Raw genomic sequence first — 24,083 nt, 5'->3', positions numbered from 1 at the left:
GTATAATGATTACAAACACTGATATTATTATTACTACTAGTACTACTAATAAATTATTATAAATATGAATATATAATATTTACTTGCATTATGGTTATCATTGCTTCTACTACTACCACTAATGATATTAATAATATATTATAATAATTTATTAATTATATATATATATATATATATATATATATATATATATATATATATATAATTATTATTATTATTTTATTATTAACAATTAATTTAAATAATACAATGTTTACTAGATACTAGAAATAGAAACTTAAGTGTCTAAAAAGAGTGCAAGGCCATGAACACTGTGAAAGCAAATAGAATTGAAAACATGTAAATAAAACTTCTCAGAATAAGTCTGTTCAACTGTTCATATGCATACAAATCACATCACACAGTTTGGAAACCCGATCTAGGGTCAGTATTCTTATTGAGGGCAAGCCGAGACCCAAAAAGAAGAGCGCTGCTGATTGGCCCAGCGATGCACTGGTGTATTTCTGTTGCAGCGCATCGAGACAATCGTGGAGTCGGGTAACACACCCCGGGGACGGGAATACCCTGCTGTCGCCCTGCCAGCCCAACGTAAACAGGAGAATGAACTTGCCCCTTCACTCACACACACACACACAGGCAGATTCCCGCGAGGCAGGAAGGGCCACTTGCAAACAAAAACGCTCATTAGCAAATACAAGACGCTGAATAGACACTAGCTGCCGCCTGTAAAGATTGTGCCATGTTTACAGAGTGCGTTCTGCTAATGTACGTGAGCATTTGAGAAACATTTCCTTCCGTTTCATTCAGTAGGCCGTGACTAATAAACAGAGCATTTCAGCTGCCAAAAATGCATGAAAGTGTCACTGTGGTATATTTTAAAAAATACAACACTTGTATTTTTGTCTCGTCTGATTTTTTTGACAGAGAACGTAAAAAAACATACCAGTTTTGATGCTTTAAAATAAACAGCAGGGCTGCGTTTCCCAGAAGCATCATGAGCTAAGCTGATCATAGAGACCATTGGTGGTAACGGTTCTACGATCTACTTAGGCTTACAATGCTTTTGGGAAACGCAGCCCTGGTGTTTATTTTAAAGCATCAAAACTGGTATGTTTTTTTACGTTCCCTGTCAAAAAAAAAGAGACAAAAATACAAGAGTTAAACACTTGAAAACAGAGCCGTAACTTTCCGGAATGGTTGTTTCGGACGAGCTGTAAAGTTCCTGTTTGAGTATTCAGGACATTTTTGCTTGTGCAAACATTATAAAACACGTTCAATATTTGAATACATTCCACAGTAAACTCGTTCAGGGGGAAAGAACTTGGAATTACCAGAATATTCCGTTACATACTTTTAAAAACTTTGGCGTTTTGTGTTTTGGCACAAGGTTCCGTTGGGACTTTGTAAAGTTGGTCTCTATAGCTGCAGGTCTGGCCCGGGTCCCTGCCCACAGCGTGCCCGTTTTAAAGGCCTGCGGTGTGAATCCACATCCACCGGGGCGCAAACCCTCGCTCATAAAGGCATCATTTCAGCTCATATGCGTCCCTCGAGTCGAGGCACGGAGACTAACCAGCACAGCTCAACACACGCGGATAGAAAGTATGTTCTCAGAGAGAGAGAGAGAGAGAGAGAGAGAGAGAGAGAGAGAGAGAGAGAGAGAGAGAGAGAGAGAGAGAGAGAGAGAGAGAGAGAGAGAGAGAGAGAGAGAGCAAGAGCATCTGGTTTCCGAAAATATCTCGGAACAGAGGAATTCCTCTATAAAAGATCTGCAAGCCTCTCCTCGCCTTTGAAAAATATTCAGTGTCTGGAGTAACAACAGGCTGATGGGAAGCATCAAGACTACAAGCACAAACACCACAGGTTTGATCGCAGGTAGAGCTGGATTTATAAGCATTCCTGTCCTGTCCTTCTAAAACTGTGCTTTGAGCGAGACACTTAACCCCTTAGTTGCTAGATTTGACAAGAAGTCTGAGGTGTAATGGTATTATTATACTAATAATAATATAATAATAATAATAATAATAATATCAAAATAGATCGAGAAATTTCCGACAGCGGAAACATCAACATGTGTTAACATCTGTGCAGGTTGTTTTCGTGCGACCTACCTCAACGTCCTGCAGGCTGAAGTCGTTCTGGTCTTTGAAGTTAGCCGCGCCTGCGCTGAGCTCCATCAGCATTTTGCCGATCTCGGGCTTTATTGCTGTGGTGAGCCGGCTGGTCGTTTCCATGACATGTTCCTGCACGTCCTTCAGTTGCATTGCCGCTTTGGAGTAACGGGAGTCCCGAAACACGCTGCCAAAGAGCTCGGTCAGGAACGCACTCGCACGGCAGAACGCGTTCAACGCGTCCAGGTATTTGGAGATGCCCTGTTGGATGTCCGCGATTGCAGATGTAGCGCCTGGAGGCGGGGCATGACAGCCAGAAGGGGAGGAGCCTATCGTTGCCATTGGAGAAGGGGTGGAGCAAGACGTGCCCAATGGGGCGCTGAGGGTCCGGCTGAGCTCCGGCAACTGGAACTGCTGGTGCTGCTGCACTTTGTGCTTGGACCCGCCAAGCAAAAAGCGCAGCTTGTAGTCCATTTTACTTTCTTGCGCACTGCAACAATACATAAGTATTCAACGTGCCCAGGAAGAGTCGGTCCTCACGAAGCAGACAACTCTTGAATTTTTTTTTTTATGTGCACAAGTTCTCGATGCCTAATTTGGGTCTCCTGGAGTCAAGTAAATAGATAGCTTAAAGATCCCATCAGAGGGGAAGTCATGACCGTATTCCACACCGGATGAGAGCGATGCAAAGAAAGGTTTGAGGAAATCTTGCAGCCCAGCTGCAACTCTGGACGCTGCTCACATCAAAACGTTTCCGCTTATATCCCAGTGAAATGGCAATCCAACTCCAATTAGCTTCAGGTATTTTCTATTAGAACTGGTTCCTCACGAGAAAAAAAAAAAAAAAAAAGATTATCTGTACATCACTTACACACCAAGCACAGCTTCAATTCTGGACGAAAATCCAAAAGTGCATAATCAATCCTTCAAATGGAAGTGAAAAACCCTTCTTTCCGAACTCTTTCCGTAGGCCTCTAATAAAAATAGAAAAATCTTAAAAATCTGTCAGCAAAAACAATATGAATTTTTCAGAAGAGGAAAAACAGTGACACCGTTCAACAGCAAGCACGGAGGATTGGCGTGAGCTACAGGGTGACGTGGCCTGAGCCGCTCTGACGGATCCAGTCGGTCAGAGGGTTTTCTGAGGGCCGAACAGTGGATCGGGGGGGGGCTGGTGGATCACACGAGATCGACGGGTCCCTCTTGATCCGTTTCCAGAGCCTGAGGTAGTTAATACTCACAACGGAAACAAGTGTGCTTCCAGATAGGGGTCTCTCGGCAAACGCGGACTGCAGCAACAAAAGCACAAATTATCTGTAAGGCCTCTCGGTCATTTCCTGCGAAAGAGACAAAGAGAGAACGTCAGTGAGATTTCACAGGGAGGATGTGTTCTGACATTTGTTTCATGTTGATTTGATCAGACGTTTGTTTTCAGACGCCACACTGATTACAGTACAGCTTCTCTAATCTGTTTTCAGTTAAAACGGTGTCGTGTAATCGGCCCCCAAGTTAATCACCAATGATCTCTGCAATGGAAGTGAATCAATCAAAAACTAACTTTAGCTGGACAACAACTTTATTCTAGAGCTGCTGTAAAGCCAAAACAATCTCTGCTACTTTAATTTCCTATTATCACTGTGAAGCTGCTTTGAAACAATCTATATTGTTAAAGCGCTATATAAATGAAGGTGACTTGACTTGGACTAGTGGTCATTAAACCACTCAAATGCATACAGCCCAAATCTGGGTTTTTTAAAGTCCAAAGCCTCCCTTTTAACACAACGTACACAATAGCACATCCCCACCTCCAAATTTGTACTAATTTTCAGTAGCGATCATCAGTGTGCTGAGAGGTTTGTTTGCACATCAATAATAACGGACTCGTCTTGTGCGCCTAATGCACGACTTTTACAGCTTTACCGTGACTACAATTGACATCCATCAAAACTTTACTAGCGTGACACTGGTTTGCTTTATCCAACCAAGAGATGTAGTTTGCGTATCATTATGCTCATGCAGCGGTTGGGTGTTTTGAGTCAAAGTTCAGTCTGTATCTCACAGTACAATGAGAAACGGCTTGGGCTGATCCGAAACAATCACAAAAAAGGAGAGAAATTGAACTATTCTCTCTGCCATCTCTTTTTAATAATGTTTTTTTTTTTTTTTTTTTTGATTTTTGCCTTTATTGTGATAGGATAGTATAGAGTGGACAGAAAGCGAGGAAGGAGACGGGGGAAGGGATCGGGAAAGGTCCACGAGCCGGGATTCGAACTCGGGTCACCTGAAGCGCAGCAGTGCTATATGAGGCTATCGGTGCCGACCTCTCTCTGCCATCTCTGATGAAATCGGGCCAGGTTTTCTCTGCATTATGGCTGTTTTGGACTGACTGTTCAAATGCATTTGCTTACTGGATCCTGGGACTGAAAACTTTTTACAGTTTAATGATCTGATCGAAAACAGATGAGCGCAAACATAACGTCCCTTCGACATCGCTTTTTTAAAAGTATCATTTCTGCTATAGTGTACTGATTGAAATTATTAATCATTAGTTAATTATTACTTCTTTTTTTTACCATTCTGCGATGAACAGTGTGTCTGATCACTTATGGCGCTTTTCCACTACACAGTACCAGCTCGCCTCGGCTCGGCTCGACTCGACTCAGCTCTGTTTGGTTTTCCACTGTGTAAAAGTTGTACCTGTACCTGCTTCCAGGTACTTTTTTTCGTACCACCTCCGGCGAGGTTCTAAGCGGGCTGAGGCGAGCTGAGGCGATACTAAAATGTGACGTGAAATCACGGCAGACTGCTGATTGGTCAGAGAGAATAGTCACTATTCACTGCGTCATCATTGCACGCGCCAGACGCAGTATCCTGAATAAAAAAACAACAAAAACATCCAAAAACAGCATACACTCGATTTCCTCCATTGTCCTGTGTGTGTGTGGGTAGCTGGTGTGTCTCGCGTAAAAGATTAAGTCACGGCAGTTTCCTGCGGCGTCGCTATGACGACCAGGTACTATTGTGGAGGTACTATCTGCAATGGAAAACGGAGCGAAAAGCGAGCCGAGCCGAGCTGAGTCGAGGCGAGGCGAGTCGAGCTGGTACTGGTAATGGAAAAGCGCCATTAGTAAAGTTATTGAATTAAAGCAGATATAAAATAAAACAAATATTAGATAAAACGTAAACATATAGAACTAAATAAGTGTATGCTGAAGTGCTAAAATAAAATAAAAAATAGATGACAAAAGCACATAAACATACTATAACTAAAATTAAAAAGAAAACAAAAAACATTTTAATTAATAAATTCAAAATATTTATAAATACTTTAAATAATACTTGATGCAACACACCTCTCTTCAACAAGACATGATTTGAGGATTGATTCATGTCAAATGGAGCATGTTTAGATGCTTAAATTTATTAATTTCGTATTACAGGTACCTTTCAATTGCAATGAGCAACAGTAAACAATGCATGAGTTAGTAAACACTTCTATATGACAGGCACTGAAACAACAAATCACAATGGGCCTTACAAATCACAATGGGCCTTGAAAAAAATCAGTGTTTGACCCTCATTATTCAAACCTGACAGAACACAATAGGATCCGAAAGAGCACAGCATCCCACTGTCTAAAAGAACAGAACTGGGCCATAGCCCGTCACAATATCTGCAATTCAAAACCATCAGGCAAAACCCATGAGAGACGTGTTGTTTCGGTCTGTCATTATGCAAAGAGTCCAGTCAGATTTGCATAAGCTGGAGAAAAAAAAAAAGAAAAAGAAATGCTGCACATTTTTGCTCATTTTCACAGCTCAAGTCGTCACGTTTCAGGTGACAGACACAGGTGCTGGAGAGTCTATTATTGAACACAAAAACACACCCTGCGTGAAACGTGCCATTTTATATAAGACAACCCATGGGCTAGAGGAAAAACAATATTTTGCACATCCCTATTAGTAAAGCTGGGCAATACAGCCGAAAATATTATTACAATAAAATTATTCAGAAACACTATTTTAAGGTGTCCGTGTTACAGTGTAATTATGCATTTAAGTACAGTGTAATAATAATTAACTACATGTACTTACTAAGGGGTTCAGGGTTTGGTTTAAGGTTAGTTGCATGTAATCATGCATAATATATAGTTATTACTACAGTAACTACAAGTGTAACGGAAACACTGATATAAATCAGTATTTAATCACGATATTCATTTCATCCTATTAATTGGGAAGGAAATCATTTCACATGTTCGTTGGACCTCAGGAATGAATGTAAACATTACTTGTTTGTGTACATGTAAACTACGACATTTATCACCCCAAAATTCTGTTTTACTTTTTCTAGATTCTGTGTTTTGTGTTTTAATTCAAATACGGTGTCTAATAATTAAATGAATTCATAAAAATGTAATTTAAATTTAAAATAAAAAACAATTGAATCAATTGAAAATATCAGAACATTGCATACATTTTCTAATTAGGTGCTGCACAACAGAACAAAAGTATACTGTCTGACTCTGTATATATTAAAATATAGATGAAAAAATATATTCCTTAAAATATATTCCTTAAAAAAAAAAAAATCATAATAAATAAATGTAATGCTTTAAGAAATTTTATTATTATTATTTTTTTTTAAGGAATATATTTTGCTGTAGTTCACACAGATGAAAAAGTCTCTCTTTCCACTGTCATTGTGCCGCTATGGTAACTTGTGCGGTTAAACAGCATAAAAACATTCCAGAAGTCCCTTATGTTTATCTTGCCGTGTTCCAGTGACCTCAAATCTCACTTCCTTTGACAAACAGCAAGCAGCAATCTAGGAAAACACTTGCTCACTTGCACAACGGGACCAAATCGCAGACAAACACTCGCGTCACCTTTAGACGACAGACACGGGCTCCTCGTGCGAGCATCTGGTGTCTTTCAGAAAGAGAAGAGCAGACGTCTGTCTCCTGTAAAAGCCCAGTCTTTGAGCGCATGACAAGGAATAGGCGAGCGCAGTTCCTGTCTGTAAACCCTGCGGATTAAAGTGTGTTTTCAGTGCCAACCGGGTCAAAGCGTTCGCTGCTGCTTTACCTGCTCAATAACACACAACAGTGGAAACAGGGTGGCACAAAGACAAGCTTCACACACACACACACACACACACACACACAAGCCGAATGGGAGACGGTTGGGAAGCGCCACGGCCCAGAGAAAAGATTAAAAGGAAGTCTTGTGATGATGGATCATCTGTGCTGAAGGTCTCATGCTAAATAAAGTCCAGAGCTTCCTCTGTCAGTGCAGCTTCTTTTTGTGTCGACAAAAGAGCAATACTAGAGTATCAGTTCACAGAACACAAATCAATCAACCAGGGGTGTAACGATACCCTCATGTCATGATTCGATATACATCACAATACACAACTCACAATACGATACTGCGCTACTCTAAGACATTTGATAAAAGATTAACAATTTTTTTTACTGATTAAAATGAATAGTCTTGGACTTGGTGCTGGAAACCCAAAGCACAGGACAATAGAGGCACCAGATAACAATATTCATGATTCTGAAGCTGAAAACACAGAATTATTTTAGATGAATATGCTTGAACTTTCACTGACCACCAGATATATGTAAAATAATAATGGCCACTTTTTACTGGTAACATCAGACATTTGGCCTTATCAGGACACACAAATATCCCCCCATTGCATTATTATACATTATATTCAACATTATATATAGTAGGTAATTGTAGTACTGACACTAAAACTCGTACAGTAATTTTCATTTTGGGTGAATTATCCACGATACATATTGTTGTATTGCGATATATTGTGACACGATATATTGTTACACCCCAACAATTAACCAGATAATATCGATGCAAGCTCGTTTTAGGCCACAATGATCCTAAACTCACTTATAACAACAGAATAAGGAACACAAAAGCAAGAATTCAATTGCCAAACACATTTATCCAGAGATGCTCGATTGTGCATTGAGTTCTAAAGGCTGTAGCATTTTTATGATTTCATGTTATTTAAATATAAATATTAATTCAAGTCTCACTGCAAGCTGCTTTAGATAAAGCACACACTACGGTTAAAAAGTTTGGAGTCAATAAGATCTTTTTAAAGAAACTAATACGTGTATTTTAGCAAGGAAGCATAAAATTGATCAAAAGAGACAAAAGAGAAAAAATGCTGTTCTTTTGAACTTTCTATTTAAATCCTAAAAAATAAAATTACATCACAGTTTCCAGACAAATATGAAGCAGCACAACTTTTTTCAACATTGATGATTAATCATTTCTTGAACAGCAAATCAGCATATTAGAATAAAGGATCATGTGACACTGAAGACTGGAGCGATGATGCTGAAAATTCAGCTTTGATCACAGGAATAAATAGCATTTTACTATATATTCACAGAGAAACCCATTATTTTAAGTTGTAATAATATCTCACAATTTTGACTATTTTTGATCAAATAAATGCAGCCTCGGTGAGCAGAAGAGACTTCTTTTAAAAACATTTAAAAATCATACGGATCCCGAACTTTTGAACGGAAGAGCATATATTATACAGCAGGTTATTGGATATTTTCTGACCGCTGGGTCCTGCTATATTAAACCAAACGGCTGCTGTGTTGTATTTCAGGGTTGTGTAGAAACGGAGGAACTGGGATCGCGCCGCGGGGCAGCTGTTGTTCATGATCCACCAGACAGTTCCTGACGGGCAAAACAACGGTCCCCAAATACACGAATAATAAAACGTGAAAACACAACTGTCCACCACAGCTTTCCACTCACAGGACACACTTTGACATCGTCCTTCACATCTGTTACTAATGAAGCCCAGGAATGTTCCGCTCCGCACAGAAAGGTGGATCATTATCAGCCCAAAGACACAGACGGAGAGGATGGCTTTCGTCTCGCTGAACGTCAGAAGAAGATCACGACGTCATTCATAACGCAGATCACACAATCACACCTGCGGTGAGAGGCAAAACTCAGCTAAAAACTCAACAAAAAAGGGACAAACCGGCAGCACACGTTCAGCTGAATTCCACAAATGTTTTCCAGACAGGTTTTGGTCTGTTGTCTGATCAGAGCAACGAGAATTATTAAAATATTAACTTAAAATCTTCTGTACAAGAGGTTTGGCAGACCCAAAAAAAAAAGTAGATTTAGCATATTAAAATAATAATTTTAACCTACTTAACCAGCATAATTATCAAGGGCTTAATGCAAACTCGACTAGTCTGTCTTAAGAAGCCCTAAATAATTATGTTGATTTATTCATTTTAGTTTGGGGAATGAAGCTTCTTGGAGAGGGTTTTACTGTGCTAAAATAAAGTGCAATATTAATGCATCAAATTCCTCTCTCTTTTGTCAGCCTACACAGTGAAGGCTAATGAAATACATATCTTTACAACATTTAATTTACAATCTTGTCAAACGACTATTTTTCACCATTTTATTGAAGCATAAGCCAATGCATTACAGTGATTTTCCCACAGCTAAAACACACGTCAAGCCTAAGAACACCTATTAACTGTGGTAAAATCACTGTAAAATTATAATTATAAGTTATGACAAAATATGTTTTTACATTGCTTTAAGTCACCAAAATAAGTTAAGCAATTCAACTTTTTTGTTATATAAGATTCAGCTCACTTTTTAAGTCAGTTTAATGTAATTTAAGTTGAAATAACTTAAATATCCAAGTTGATCGTACTTAAAAATGTAAGCCAGCATCTTTTTGTTTTACACTGTAAAGTGTCTTCATTGCATTAATCATGTCATGCGGAAATAAAAATAAAATAAAATGCAATATTAATGCATCAAATTCCTCTCTCTTTTGTCATGTCAGCCTACAGTGAAGGCTAATGAAATACATATATCCTTATAATATTGTCAAACGACTATTTTCACCATTTTATTGAAGCATAAGCCAATGCATTACAGTGATTTTCCCACAGCTAAAACACACGTCAAGCCTACGAACACCTATTAACTGTGGTAAAATCACTGTAAAATAATAATTATAAGTTATGACAAAATATGTTTTTACATTGCTTTAAGTCACCAAAATAAGTTAAGCAATTCAACTTTTTTGTTATATAAGATTCAACTCATTTTTTAAGTCAGTTTAATGTAATTTAAGTTGAAATAACTTAAATATCCAAGTTGATCGTACTTAATGTAAGCCAGCATCTTTTTGTTTTACACTGTAAAGTGTCTTCATTGCATTAATCATGTCATGCTGAAATAAAACTAAAATCAACTGCAATATTAATGCATCAAATTCCCTTCTCTTTTGTCATGTCAGCCTACAGTGAAGGCTAATGAAATACATATCTTTATAATATTGTCAAACGACTATTTTTCACCATTTTATTGAAGCATAAGCCAATGCTTTACAGTGATTTTCCCACAGCTAAACACACCTCAAGCCTACGAACACCTTTAACTGTGGTACAAATCACTGTAAAGTGTCTTCATTGCATTAATCATGTCGCGCTGCTCCAGAAAGCAGCCTGTTTTTCGTCATTTCTCCTCATGGATCAATATAACATTCATTCAGTGGATCTATTTATGCAGTTCACTGACTCCAGAGCGTCTGTGGGATTATTCCTGGCGTTTCCCATTCAGAAGACAGACAACAGGCGAACACAACACAAGTGTTACACACAGCGGAGACCCCTAAATCGACACGTGCAGCGCGCAGCTGTCATATGTGCTTATGTCAGCGCATAGCACCTATAATCGTCAACATATATCAGCACCGTACGTTTATACAAAACCCAGTTAAACGAGAAGCAAAAGAAACAGCAACAACAATACCAGATCTAACAACAGATCCTGACGAACGATGTCGTTTAAACCGAGTCTCCGTTCCACATCAGTCATGTACAGTATCTCTCAGTAATTCCTGTTTTAGATGCGGAAACAAGCGAATGACCCCCTGAATTCAGACCCTTTCTCCAACTCATGACTCCATTTCAGCCGTACGCCAAAAGAGAGCACGGCTCGGGTTTCACACGCACGTGGTGCATTGTGGGAATGATGGCCTTCTCTGCTACTTGGCTCGGACGCAGGCCTGACGTGGAGAAAAACTCTACTGGGAGTCTGAGGACTCTGTGATTTCTGCGATGGAAATGGTTTCTGTGGCTGTGATGGTTTCTAAATGCAGCATTCGGATATAAAACTGAGGACGACAGGCGTGTTAAAGCGCAAAGCTTGATTATAAATGTGCATGACATTTCCCAGCTCTCCAGTTCATCTGACTTTAACCCTGCACTTTTCCCAAAGCGAAACATTCCTTGATACCCAACAGAACTCGACCGGAAACCATGAAAATAAAATAACCCACGACTTGATGAGCTCAGCCCATATTAATGCACAACTCTCTGTTTGGACTGGTGTTGTTATTGTTTAATAAAATCACTTTTTGAGGATTTCAATATTTATTAAGTTAATTATGCATTTGTTTTGACACGTCATGATTCAAAACACTGCAATAAGGATGTTATATCATGAACATAACTGTACAAAAGCTGAAAATAAATCAAAGCAGATTTTTCTGAAAGTTACAACAAAATATCTATTTAAATGATAAATTAATTTCACATATAAAGTAGTATATCTATAAACACCATTATTCACCAAGTGCACATTCAAGAACATTTAGAAGTATGTCAAAATCACAGTGATATTCAAAATAACATGTAATCTACTGTATATTCGCAACAATGGCATGAAACCGATCACTACACTGTGAAAAATTATATGATCAATAAGTTATGACAACAAATGTTTTAACATCAAAATAAGTAAAGCAGTTTTCATTCAAGTCAGTTTAATGTAATTTAAGATGAAATGACTTAAACATCCAAGTTGATTGTACTTAATTTAAGGCAGCAACTTTTTTTTTTTTACAGTGAAACGTTATAACTATTAATAACCATCACAGTATCATTTTCCAATTTATAGTTAAACAATATATAGGTCAGTGAAGCACCTCAATAACATCACTGCTCAAAATGACTAAGTACAAACACAAACTTCTCTCACTGAACACTTGTATTGTTTTTACTATGGACAAAAACCATAAATTTTACTGATGACGGCTGATTCTTGATAATGCAAGCTTTATAAACTAAACTATTCCTAAACCCAACTAATTTTTTCCCATGAGCTATTAACAGTAGGATTAGGCTATTAAACAACATGAAACATGTTTTATGGTGGTACCATGGTACGGTGATGCTATCAGATGCCGATATACAATGATTAAAATTCACATACCAAGGAATTTAAATGGTGTATTTTTAAGTACCTTGGTGTACCATGGAAGTACATGACTCAAAAAACATAATAGCATGGTGCATTCTGGTAAATAGTGAGTCTGCTTTTGAGCACTTTGGGAAGATCCTACACTTTCAAATGGATTCTGGCGTTGACTATTTCGAAGACGATTTCAGCAGAACTCAGAAATATTAATGTAGACAAGACTGCTTGCTTGGGGTTTTTTCCCCTCGGGAAATTAGACACGAGGGAAAGTAGACAAGCAAACGAAACAAGTTTAGGCCGGTTACCTCAGAAACCAAACAGAAACTACCCCACGTAACCCCATCCAAATCCATCACAGTCCCAGATATCAGGCCAAACCAAGCATCTAAATCTGTACGATCACAACGATTTGGGACAATTTGTACAGGAATGCACAGAAGTGATCCAAAAATAAAAAAATCATTTGCTCACTCTCAAATCTTGTTTGTGCTGGCGCTAATCCAAACTTTAAGATCACAATGATGCGTTTGAATGTTTGGGAATGACTGGGATTACCTACAGGCATCCCAAACAAGATCTGAAACGCCATTACGACTCAAATTACAACTAATTAATGGAGCAATCACCTCTAAGTAGGGGAGTAGCGATACCCTCATGTCACGATTCGATATACATCACGATCCTGAACTGAAAATGCGATATTATCGCGATACTCCAAGACATAAAAGGATAACAAAAAATGTACTGTTAATTAAAATGCAACATTTTGGATTACACTGGGTGTGGAAATGAATAGTCTTGGACTCGGTGCTGGAAACCCAAAGCACAGGACAATAGAGACACCAGAATAAAAATATTAATGATTCTGAAGCTGAAAATACTGAATTATTTTTAGACGAATATGCTTGCACTGTCACTGACCAGATATATTTAGTAATGTAGGCCACTTTTTATTTGGTAACATAAGACCTTTGGCATTATCATGACCCATAAATATTCCCACATTGCATTATTATACATTATGTTCAACATTAGATAGTAGTGCTGACACTAAAACTCTGAAAACTTGAATTTTTTTCCTCACACAGTTATTTTCATTATTGGGTAAACTATCCACGATTCATGCTGATGCATTTTTGTATTGCGATATATTGTTACACCCCTACCTCTGCATTTCCTCATACACTCTTACACTAAATGGAGACCCAAAAGAAATCCCAGATCCATCACTAAACAACAATTTAACACTTAAAGACGTCTGAGGGAAGACTTTCCTCTTGCGCCCTTTGGCAAACTTGGAACAACGTGACCTCTGCGAACACAAAGCTTAAAACAAAAGAGTCTTGCATTCATGCTGAATGACCTCATTGCTTACTAAAAGCAGTCCTGACGGCTCCGATTCTGCCGTGGATAAACTCGTAACAGTGAGAGAAGTCATTTGTTTTGAGTCTAGAATGTGGTCTTTGTTCCTCAAAATCTTTGGCTTTGGCTAATGAAAAAAACAGCAAGCCTGCGGCGCACGTCGAGGAAAGCCCTGCTTCCCGTGAGGACATGTTTGCGGAGGGCGAAACTGAACCCTCTGTGAAACTCTCTGAAACTCTAGAGTCCTTCCTGCAACACCTGTTTTTCAGATGACATCATCGGCGAGCTGATGGACGCTTGATTATCTGAAGATTTTCTGATTTGAAGGGTGGATAAAAAAAAATTCCCTACAAATCTGAGGTAATACATGTTGTGCCAATTGCCAAACCTGTACGACTATGTTTTAATAACATTAGTGGGTTATTTTGTATTGCAATAACCGCAATATTCTATTTTAATGTTTACGTCAACATGCAATCAAAATGAATACATGGTTCTGGTCTCATTTTGAATGATTTATCAGTCCACATTATTCCAAAGAGAATAATTTTAGGTTTCTAAATTGTAATCAAACTTTGCTCCACCTTTGAAACAACTTCATGTATTTTAGTTGATGTAACAAATCCCTTCTCTTCTCAATCCACCTGACACCAGTCTGGTACATAACATGCAAAGTAACACACCCTTTTTATGATTCAATCAAATCCCAATAGATGAAGTAAAGTCTCATCCATTTTTTGGATGGTAAAATAGTCAAAAAGATACAGAAAGATACAGAAATGTATCAAGTCTCCTGTAATCGCTCAAAGTTTCATGGAAAGACGTCAGTAAAACATCACGTTTTGTTACATTTAGCTCAGAAAAGGAGCATTTTGCTAAATATATGCATGTTTCATTGTACACAACTCATTTTGAGACTTTTCAACCACACATTATCTTAATTTCTGTTACATATATTTATATCACCACAGAAGAATTGAGATACAAATATTCATATCACAGAAGAACTGGGATTAAAGTTTATAGTTCGGATATAAACACTGATGTCTACGGTAGCAATAGGAGAAAAAAATAATAATAATAAAGTAAATCAGCTTTTGAAAGTCACTTGGAGCTTCAAATAACGATTGTATCGATTACATCGTTACGCCAAAAAACGATGATTCATCCAGTAATGAAACGAGCGAGTCATTGAATCATTCACTCAACCCGATTTTTTTTTAATCGATTTTTTTTTTATTAGACTGCAGCAATTAACATTTTGTCAGAGCCGATATTAACTTACATGTTATTTTGTTTAGTTGGCTGTTCAGAATTGTGGTGGAATCGTGATTTCTGATTTCGTAATTCTCAATTTATCCTGAATCATGCATCTCTAAATAAATACTAATTGAATGAATTTTGACCCTGTTATTTTTTCATTTTAACCTTTAATATTGTATTAATGTACCAACTAACAGGGTTCCCTGTATATATGCGAATGTAGGCTATATTATATTATAAGATTCTTGAAATCTGTGTATTATAACTGTACATATTGTTTATTTTGTCTACTTGCTACATATTCATTATATTTGTACTTAACCTGTTAGTGATGTCTCGTTGATTGTATGTTTGAATAAATCTGTTATATAAACTATTTTTTTGTCATAAAAGACACTTTTTTGTTTTTGTTTTTCAAACTAAGTGATATGAAACCGGAATCAAAATAGAATCTAATCAAGAGTTTTTGAATCCAATCAAATCGATTCTTAAAATCAGTGTTAATACCCAGCCTTAGAAAATTGTTTTACGGTGAATTTAAGGTGATTAATTTAGTGAAGGCTGAAGTGCTGAAGCCAAAAAAAAAGCTGAAAGCTCAATACTTCTTTAACACCACTTAAAAAAAAAAAAAACTTTTAGATAAACCTGTCCTAAAAAGATTAAGCTTCTTAAGTTCGGCTTCAGACAAAACTTAGCACTTAAAAAAAATCCATAAAGAGTGAGAAGTGCTAATCTGACTTCTGTTAGAAACACACACACACACACACACGCCCTTCCCCCATGAAAAGATTCCATTGTGACATTCTAAACTGCAATAGCAGTCAGCAAGAGAATGCAGCATATTCCGAAACAACACTGGAATGCTTTGTTAGTGGGATATCTTTCAGCCTGCTGGCCCAGCCTGCAAGCGCACACACACACACACACACACACACACACAGAGAGAGAGAGAGAGAGAGACCTCTGGCTCTCAATGTATCCAAACCTAAATGCATGCAACCTTGAAACGTCCCTCTCAACTGAGCTAGAAGTCTAAGAAAAACCAATTCTATTTTCACAGACTGTTAAAAGAGCAAAAGTTGCCATGTGTTGCTCAAAGACTGACGCTTCAGTTTAAGAGAACAGAAACTTCATGAAACCGCGCGTTTGGTCGCTGGCTCGCAGCTGACCTGAGCATTATTGCCATAGCAACAGTATTAGCCAACACCAATGCTCATATTCCAAACGCTGGTCAAATTAAAGAAACAGACGAGATTGTGTTTCACAGGACGCAGTTATGCAGAGAACAGATTGTGCATGATGCGCAACATCTATATAAACATACAGAAATACCAAGAAATGCATTTCAGAGCATCTGGGGAACAAATGCAAAACAATGCATATCCTTTTGAAGCATCATTCTCACTAAATTATTTAAAGGGTTAGTTCAGCCAAAAATGAAAATTCCGTCATTAATTTCTCACCCTCATGTCGTTCCAAAGACTTTCATTGTTCATCTTCAAAACACAAATGAAGATCTTTTTTGATGAAATCAGAGCTTTCTGTCTCTCCATTGACAGCTACGCAACTACCACCAACGCTTCAAAAAGATCATAAAGTGATCGTAAAACTAATCCATATGAATTGAGCCATTTAGTCCAAATTTTCTGAAGCGACTATATGATGAATATGATGAACAGATTGAATTTAGGCTTTTATTCACATTTAACATTCATCAACTCGCACATCAGTTCTGGTAAACGGAAGCTCAAGCACGTTTGAGCTTCAGCAAGAACCAATGAGGTTCATTCTCGTGTTACGCAGCACGTTTGAGCTTCTGCAAGAACCAATGAGGTTCATTCTCGTGTTACGCAGCACATTTGAGCTTCTGCAAGAACCAATGAGGTTCATTCTCGTGTTACACAGAACGTTTGAGCTTCAGCAAGAACCAATGAGGTTCATTCTCGTGTTACGCAGCACGTTTGAGCTTCTGCAAGAACCAATGAGGTTCATTCTCGTGTTACGCAGCACGTTTGAGCTTCTGCAAGAACCAATGAGGTTCATTCTCGTGTTACGCAGCACATTTGAGCTTCTGCAAGAACCAATGAGGTTCATTCTCGTGTTACGCAGAACGTTTGAGCTTCAGCAAGAACCAATGAGGTTTGTTATCGTGTTACGCTGCACGTTTGAGCTTCAGCAAGAACCAATGAGGTTTGTTATCGTGTAACGCAGCACGTTTGAGCTTCAGCAAGAACCAATGAGGTTCATTCTCGTGTTACGCAGCACGTTTGAGCTTCTGCAAGAACCAATGAGGTTCATTCTCGTGTTACGCAGCACGTTTGAGCTTCTGCAAGAACCAATGAGGTTCATTCTCGTGTAACGCAGCACGTTTGAGCTTCAGCAAGAACCAATGAGGTTCATTCTCGTGTAACGCAGCACGTTTGAGCTTCAGCAAGAACCAATGAGGTTCATTCTCGTGTAACGCAGCACGTTTGAGCTTCAGCAAGAACCAATGAGGTTCATTCTCGTGTTACGCAGCACGTTTGAGCTTCAGCAAGAACCAATGAGGTTTGTTATCGTGTTACGCTGCACGTTTGAGCTTCAGCAAGAACCAATGAGGTTCATTCTCGTGTAACGCAGCACGTTTGAGCTTCAGCAAGAACCAATGAGGTTCAATCTCGTGTAACGCAGCACGTTTGAGCTTCAGCAAGAACCAATGAGGTTCATTCTCGTGTAACGCAGCACGTTTGAGCTTCAGCAAGAACCAATGAGGTTCATTCTCGTGTTACGCAGAACGTTTGAGCTTCAGCAAGAACCAATGAGGTTTGTTATCGTGTTACGCAGAACGTTTGAGCTTCAGCAAGAACCAATGAGGTTCATTCTCGTGTAACGCAGCACGTTTGAGCTTCAGCAAGAACCAATGAGGTTCATTCTCGTGTTACGCAGAACGTTTGAGCTTCAGCAAGAACCAATGAGGTTTGTTATCGTGTTACGCAGCACGTTTGAGCTTCAGCAAGAACCAATGAGGTTCATTCTCGTGTAACGCAGCACGTTTGAGCTTCAGCAAGAACCAATGAGGTTCATTCTCGTGTTACGCAGCACGTTTGAGCTTCTGCAAGAACCAATGAGGTTCATTCTCGTGTTACGCAGCACGTTTGAGCTTCAGCAAGAACCAATGAGGTTCATTCTCGTGTTACGCAGCACGTTTGAGCTTCAGCAAGAACCAATAAGGTTCATTCTCGCGTTACGCAGCACGTTTGAGCTTCAGCAAGAACCAATGAGGTTTGTTATCGTGTTACGCAGAACGTTTGAGCTTCAGCAAGAACCAATGAGGTTTGTTATCGTGTTACGCAGAACGTTTGAGCTTCAGCAAGAACCAATGAGGTTCATTCTCGTGTAACGCAGCACGTTTGAGCTTCAGCAAGAACCAATGAGGTTCATTCTCGTGTTACGCAGAACGTTTGAGCTTCAGCAAGAACCAATGAGGTTTGTTATCGTGTTACGCAGCACGTTTGAGCTTCAGCAAGAACCAATGAGGTTCATTCTCGTGTAACGCAGCACGTTTGAGCTTCAGCAAGAACCAATGAGGTTCATTCTCGTGTTACGCAGCACGTTTGAGCTTCTGCAAGAACCAATGAGGTTCATTCTCGTGTTACGCAGCACGTTTGAGCTTCAGCAAGAACCAATGAGGTTCATTCTCGTGTTACGCAGCACGTTTGAGCTTCAGCAAGAACCAATAAGGTTCATTCTCGCGTTACGCAGCACGTTTGAGCTTCAGCAAGAACCAATGAGGTTTGTTATCGTGTTACGCAGCACGTTTGAGCTTCTGCAAGAACCAATGAGGTTCATTCTCGTGTTACGCAGAACGTTTGAGCTTCAGCAAGAACCAATGAGGTTTGTTATCGTGTTACGCTGCACGTTTGAGCTTCAGCAAGAACCAATGAGGTTTGTTATCGTGTTACGCAGCACGTTTGAGCTTCTGCAAAAACCAATGCGGTTCATTCTCGTGTTACGCAGCACGTTTGAGCTTCAGCAAGAACCAATGAGGTTCATTCTCGTGTTACGCAGCACGTTTGAGCTTCTGCAAAAACCAATGCGGTTCATTCTCGTGTTATGCAGAACGTTTGAGCTTCTGCAAGAACCAATGAGGTTTGTTATCGTGTTACGCAGCACGTTTGAGCTTCAGCAAGAACCAATGAGGTTTGTTATCGTGTTACGCAGCACGTTTGAGCTTCTGCAAGAACCAATGAGGTTTGTTATCGTGTTACGCAGCACGTTTGAGCTTCTGCAAAAACCAATGCGGTTCATTCTCGTGTTATGCAGAACGTTTGAGCTTCTGCAAGAACCAATGAGGTTTGTTATCGTGTTACGCAGCACGTTTGAGCTTCTGCAAGAACCAATGAGGTTTGTTATCGTGTTACGCAGCACGTTTGAGCTTCTGCAAGAACCAATGAGGTTCATTCTCGTGTTACGCGGCACGTTTGAGCTTCAGCAAGAACCAATGAGGTTTGTTATCGTGTTACGCAGCACGTTTGAGCTTCAGCAAGAACCAATGAGGTTTGTTATCGTGTTACGCAGCACGTTTGAGCTTCTGCAAAAACCAATGCGGTTCATTCTCGTGTTATGCAGAACGTTTGAGCTTCTGCAAGAACCAATGAGGTTTGTTATCGTGTTACGCAGCACGTTTGAGCTTCAGCAAGAACCAATGAGGTTTGTTACCGTGTTACGCTGCACGTTTGAGCTTCAGCAAGAACCAATGAGGTTCATTCTCGTGTTACGCAGCACGTTTGAGCTTCAGCAAGAACCAATGAGGTTTGTTACCGTGTTACGCTGCACGTTTGAGCTTCTGCAAGAACCAATGAGGTTTGTTCTTGCGCATCAAGCAGGTTCGGTTGAGCTTCTGTTTCTATCCGCTGATCAATATTTAAATGTGAATAAAAGCCTAACTTAAATCTGAGTCACTTTAGAAAATTTGGATTAAACCGCTCAATTCATATGGATCAGTTTTACGTTATCTATGAACTTTTTGAAGCGTCAAAGCGGTAGTTGCGTAGACTGCCAATGGAGGGACAGAAAGCTCTCAGATTTCATCAAAAATATCTTCATTTGTGTTCTGAAGATGAACGAAAGTCTTACGGGTTTGAGACAACATGAGGGTGAGTAATTAATGACAGAATTTTCATTTTTGGGTGAACTAACCCTATAATACAGTAGTGGCCAATAGTGATAAAAAATATTTGTTTTTAATGACCCTACAACTTCAATTAAACCATCAAAATATTTCATATTTTAAAAATATCCTTAACTTAAACTTGATTAAGGTATTTATCAGACACACATCAAGAGGTTAAAATCTATTTCATGCATAGTGACAAATCTCCCAGACTATAACAATATTCCTGCATTGTAAAAGGTCAGGAAAAACAAAATGTTCCAGGCGATCATGAGAAAACACTTCTTTAAATAACTAGTCCTGCTGCAGCATCCATTAAGCAGCGAGTCATGCTTTTTCTTTCATTCCCAAAACTGAAGGGACCCAAACAGGAAATACATTCCACATGAACTCAGAGAAGCCACTGCCAGAGTCGGGATACAAAAGCTCCGAGGGGCTGGCCGTCTGCTCGCAGCACTTTTCAAAAGAGGGCTTAACGAAAACCCTGCTTGCAAAACACAATGAGGTTCACACAGAATAGAGCGTAATTGACCTACTCGCAGAAATCTAACAAACTAATCACAGGCTTCTGTGGAATCCAGGGTGAAGAATGTGGAAACCAACCATTAGGATCACAATCACACCGTGTAAAAAAATGCTGTGTTTTTTTAGTTTGTGAATACTGTACATGAGTGGGTCACATGTCTGTTTTGACTGATCATAGAGAGCAGGGGAAACATGCTAAATGCAAATAATATAATATATTAAATATGCTTATCAACTTCTAAAAAAAGTTGAGATTTGACATTTTTAGATGTTCAGCAATCAAACTCAGCATGTTGAGACAAAAACTCATCTCTCACATGGTAAAAGATAGTTATATTAGAAAGTCAGATTGTGTCACATGCCCTCATCCTCAAAAACCATAAACACTACACAAGGTAAAAGAAACCAGAACACACTCTAAAAATAGCAATGTCATAGAGGAAGCATTTTTGGTTGGTTCCCGAAAGAACCTTTCAGTCAACAGATCTTAAATAAATAAAATTAAAAAAATCTTAGTGTGAAGAATTTTTTTTTAAAGAACCTTGTTCTACTATAAAGAACCTTCGGAGGTTCCAAGGATCTTCTTGGAACCGTCAAATCCAACAATAAAGATGATAAATATAGTTTGCACAGACCACAACCATGTGTATTGTGTGATGCATCACTGGCTTAAAAAATAGCATAATTAATTAGACTATAAATTTCAACAATTGATCATGATAATCAAATCTGGTCCTGTTTTGGGTCCCTGTCTGAACAATGTACAATTTGGGTCCTGAAACAAAACCAACTGCTAAAGCACCTTCAAGGGACAGTTCACCCAAAAATGGAAAATCTTCAGCAAGAACCAATGAGGTTCATTCTCGTGTTACGCAGCACGTTTGAGCTTCTCAAGAACCAATTAAGTTCATTCTCGTGTTACACAGAACGTTTCAGCTTCAGCAAGAACCAATGAGGTTCATTCTCGTGTTACGCAGCACGTTTGAGCTTCTCAAAAACCAATGAGGTTCATTCTCGTGTTACGCAGAACATTTGAGCTTCAGCAAGAACCAATGAGGTTAATTCTCGTGTTACGCGGCACGTTTGAGCTTCAGCAAGAACCAATGAGGTTCATTCTCGTGTTACGCAGAACGTTTGAGCTTCAGCAAGAACCAATGATGTTAATTCTCGTGTTACGCAGCACGTTTGAGCTTCAGCAAGAACCAATGAGTTTAATTCTCGTGTTACGCAGAACGTTTGAGCTTCAGCAAGAACCAATGAGGTTCATTCTCGTGTTACGCAGAACGTTTGAGCTTCAGCAAGAACCAATGAGGTTCATTCTCGTGTTACGCAGCACGTTTGAGCTTCAGCAAGAACCAATGAGGTTAATTCTCGTGTTACGCAGAACGTTTGAGCTTCAGCAAGAACCAATGAGGTTCATTCTCGTGTTACGCAGCACGTTTGAGCTTCAGCAAGAACCAATGAGGTTCATTCTCGTGTTACGCAGAACGTTTGAGCTTCAGCAAGAACCAATGAGGTTAATTCTCGTGTTACGCAGCACGTTTGAGCTTCAGCAAGAACCAATGAGGTTAATTCTCGTGTTACGCAGCACGTTTGAGCTTCAGCAAGAACCAATGAGGTTAATTCTCGTGTTACGCAGCACGTTTGAGCTTCAGCAAGAACCAATGAGGTTAATTCTCGTGTTACGCAGCACGTTTGAGCTTCAGCAAGAACCAATGAGGTTAATTCTCGTGTTACGCAGCACGTTTGAGCTTCAGCAAGAACCAATGAGGTTAATTCTCGTGTTATGCAGCACATTTGAGCTTCAGCAAGAACCAATGAGGTTTGTTCATGCGCATCAACCAGGTTCGGTTGAGCTTTTGTTTATGGTCGCTGATCAATGTTTATGTGAATAAAAGCCTAAATTCAATCTGTTCATCATATAAAGAGATAGAGGAAAATCTGGACTAAACCACTCAATTCATTCAGATTAGTTTTACAATCTCTTTATGAGCTTTTTAAAGCGTCAAAGTGGTAGTTGCGTAGCTGTCAATGGAGGGACAGAAAGCTCTCAAATTTCATCAAAAAGATCTTTATTTGTGTTCCAAAGATGAATGAATGTCTTTCAAGTTTGGAACGACATGAGAGTGAATAATTAATGACAGAATTTTCATTTTTGGGTGAACCATCCCTTTAAAAACAGCCAAATAAAATCCAATGAAAATACCTTTTCACTTATGGGGCAACAAATACATTTAACTTCACACTGCAAAGTGTAATTTAAGCTACTTACAGGGTTACACTGGTGTGCAGTTGAGTATAAATATCCTGAAATATTCTGAGCTACAGCCTCTAGAAACACACCAGGAATCTGGATCCTCCTGACACTCGGACGGATTCTCTGACACATTAAATTAAATTCAACAAAACACACTGTTCATGCCTTCAACCCTCATTCCAGAGAAACAAAACATAAAATAGCCTAGTCCGAGCAAAACTAACAGCTAGGACTGTTACACAGCGTTAAACTACCACTAGAGCCGGAGTATGATGTCTGATTACTGATGACATGATCATGCATTGATCTGATCTTCACGATGCTGCAGTTCAAACCAAATCCAGCAGTTTCTGACACTTCAACACCCCAAAAATGACTAATCCATCGCCAATGACACCCGCCAGGGGTTTGGGTGTGTGTGTCACCCGTCGGCTGTCATTAGGGTGTTAAAGGGCTGCAGTGAACCGTATCTGTGCCTTTTCAGGGCGTTGAAGGGTCTTCAGCCCCAGCGTAATTTAGGGACACCGTGGGCAGTTAATCACGTCGTTAATTGGAGTAATTAAGACCAGACAGTCAGACTGCAGCAGATTTGATGAGATTTAAACGGCTCAATGCTGATACAGATGAACCAAAACCACTTAACGACCAAACATACACGCTTGACGTCGCTGAAATATCACTTTAATGTTGTCCTCCTGTCATTTCACTTTTTTTAACAGCAGCGAAATGGCGTTTCAAATGATTTTACAAAAAAAAAAAAAAAAATCATCAGTATTTATGGAGCTAATCTCAGTTAGCCGTTAGCACCTATCGTTGACACGGATTCAAAAACATCTCAAACACGTCAAAACACAAGCGCTTGAGTGTTTCGATTTAACGTGGGATTAACGGACACGAGTCCTACCTGTAGTGGCTCCGGGAAAGGCGTTTATTGGTGTGAAAAACAGCCCGAGCAGGCGGTCGGATCACGGCATCACTTACCAGCTGTTTGTCCCCACCCTCCTGTCTGTGGAGAGAGGAAGTGACGGAGCGCGGCTTCCGGGCGCGCGCACACACAGAGCACGAGCACGAGCGAGATCGACAGGCGATGTGCGCGACCTACAATACCATAGAGCGCGTGC

General features: G+C 39.4%; 1 protein-coding gene across 3 annotated transcripts in view; it reads right to left on the bottom strand.

The window, feature by feature from the left end:
- garre1 (granule associated Rac and RHOG effector 1) overlaps positions 1–24,061 on the bottom strand; it is a 45,296-nt gene extending 21,235 nt beyond the window's left edge. The window contains exons 1-2 of one of the 3 annotated variants that reach the window (XM_084409618.1): positions 23,944–24,061; positions 2,109–3,445 (exon numbers count right to left, since the gene is read on the bottom strand). In XM_084409618.1, coding sequence (XP_084265744.1) covers positions 2,109–2,612 — 504 coding nt within the window. In that variant the 5' untranslated portion in view covers positions 2,613–3,445; positions 23,944–24,061. Of the gene's footprint in view, positions 1–2,108; positions 3,446–10,954; positions 11,136–23,866 lie in introns of those variants that run through there. The other 2 variants (XM_084409617.1, XM_084409619.1) reach the window with 2 other exon arrangements.
- Between the last annotated feature and the right edge of the window lie 22 nt (positions 24,062–24,083).

The sequence above is a fragment of the Rutilus rutilus genome (assembly GCF_951802725.1).
Source record: "Rutilus rutilus genome assembly, chromosome: 5".
NCBI lineage: Eukaryota > Metazoa > Chordata > Actinopteri > Cypriniformes > Leuciscidae > Rutilus > Rutilus rutilus.
The sequence above is the reverse complement of the archived record's forward strand: the minus strand, read 5'-3'. Positions and strand labels throughout refer to the sequence as shown.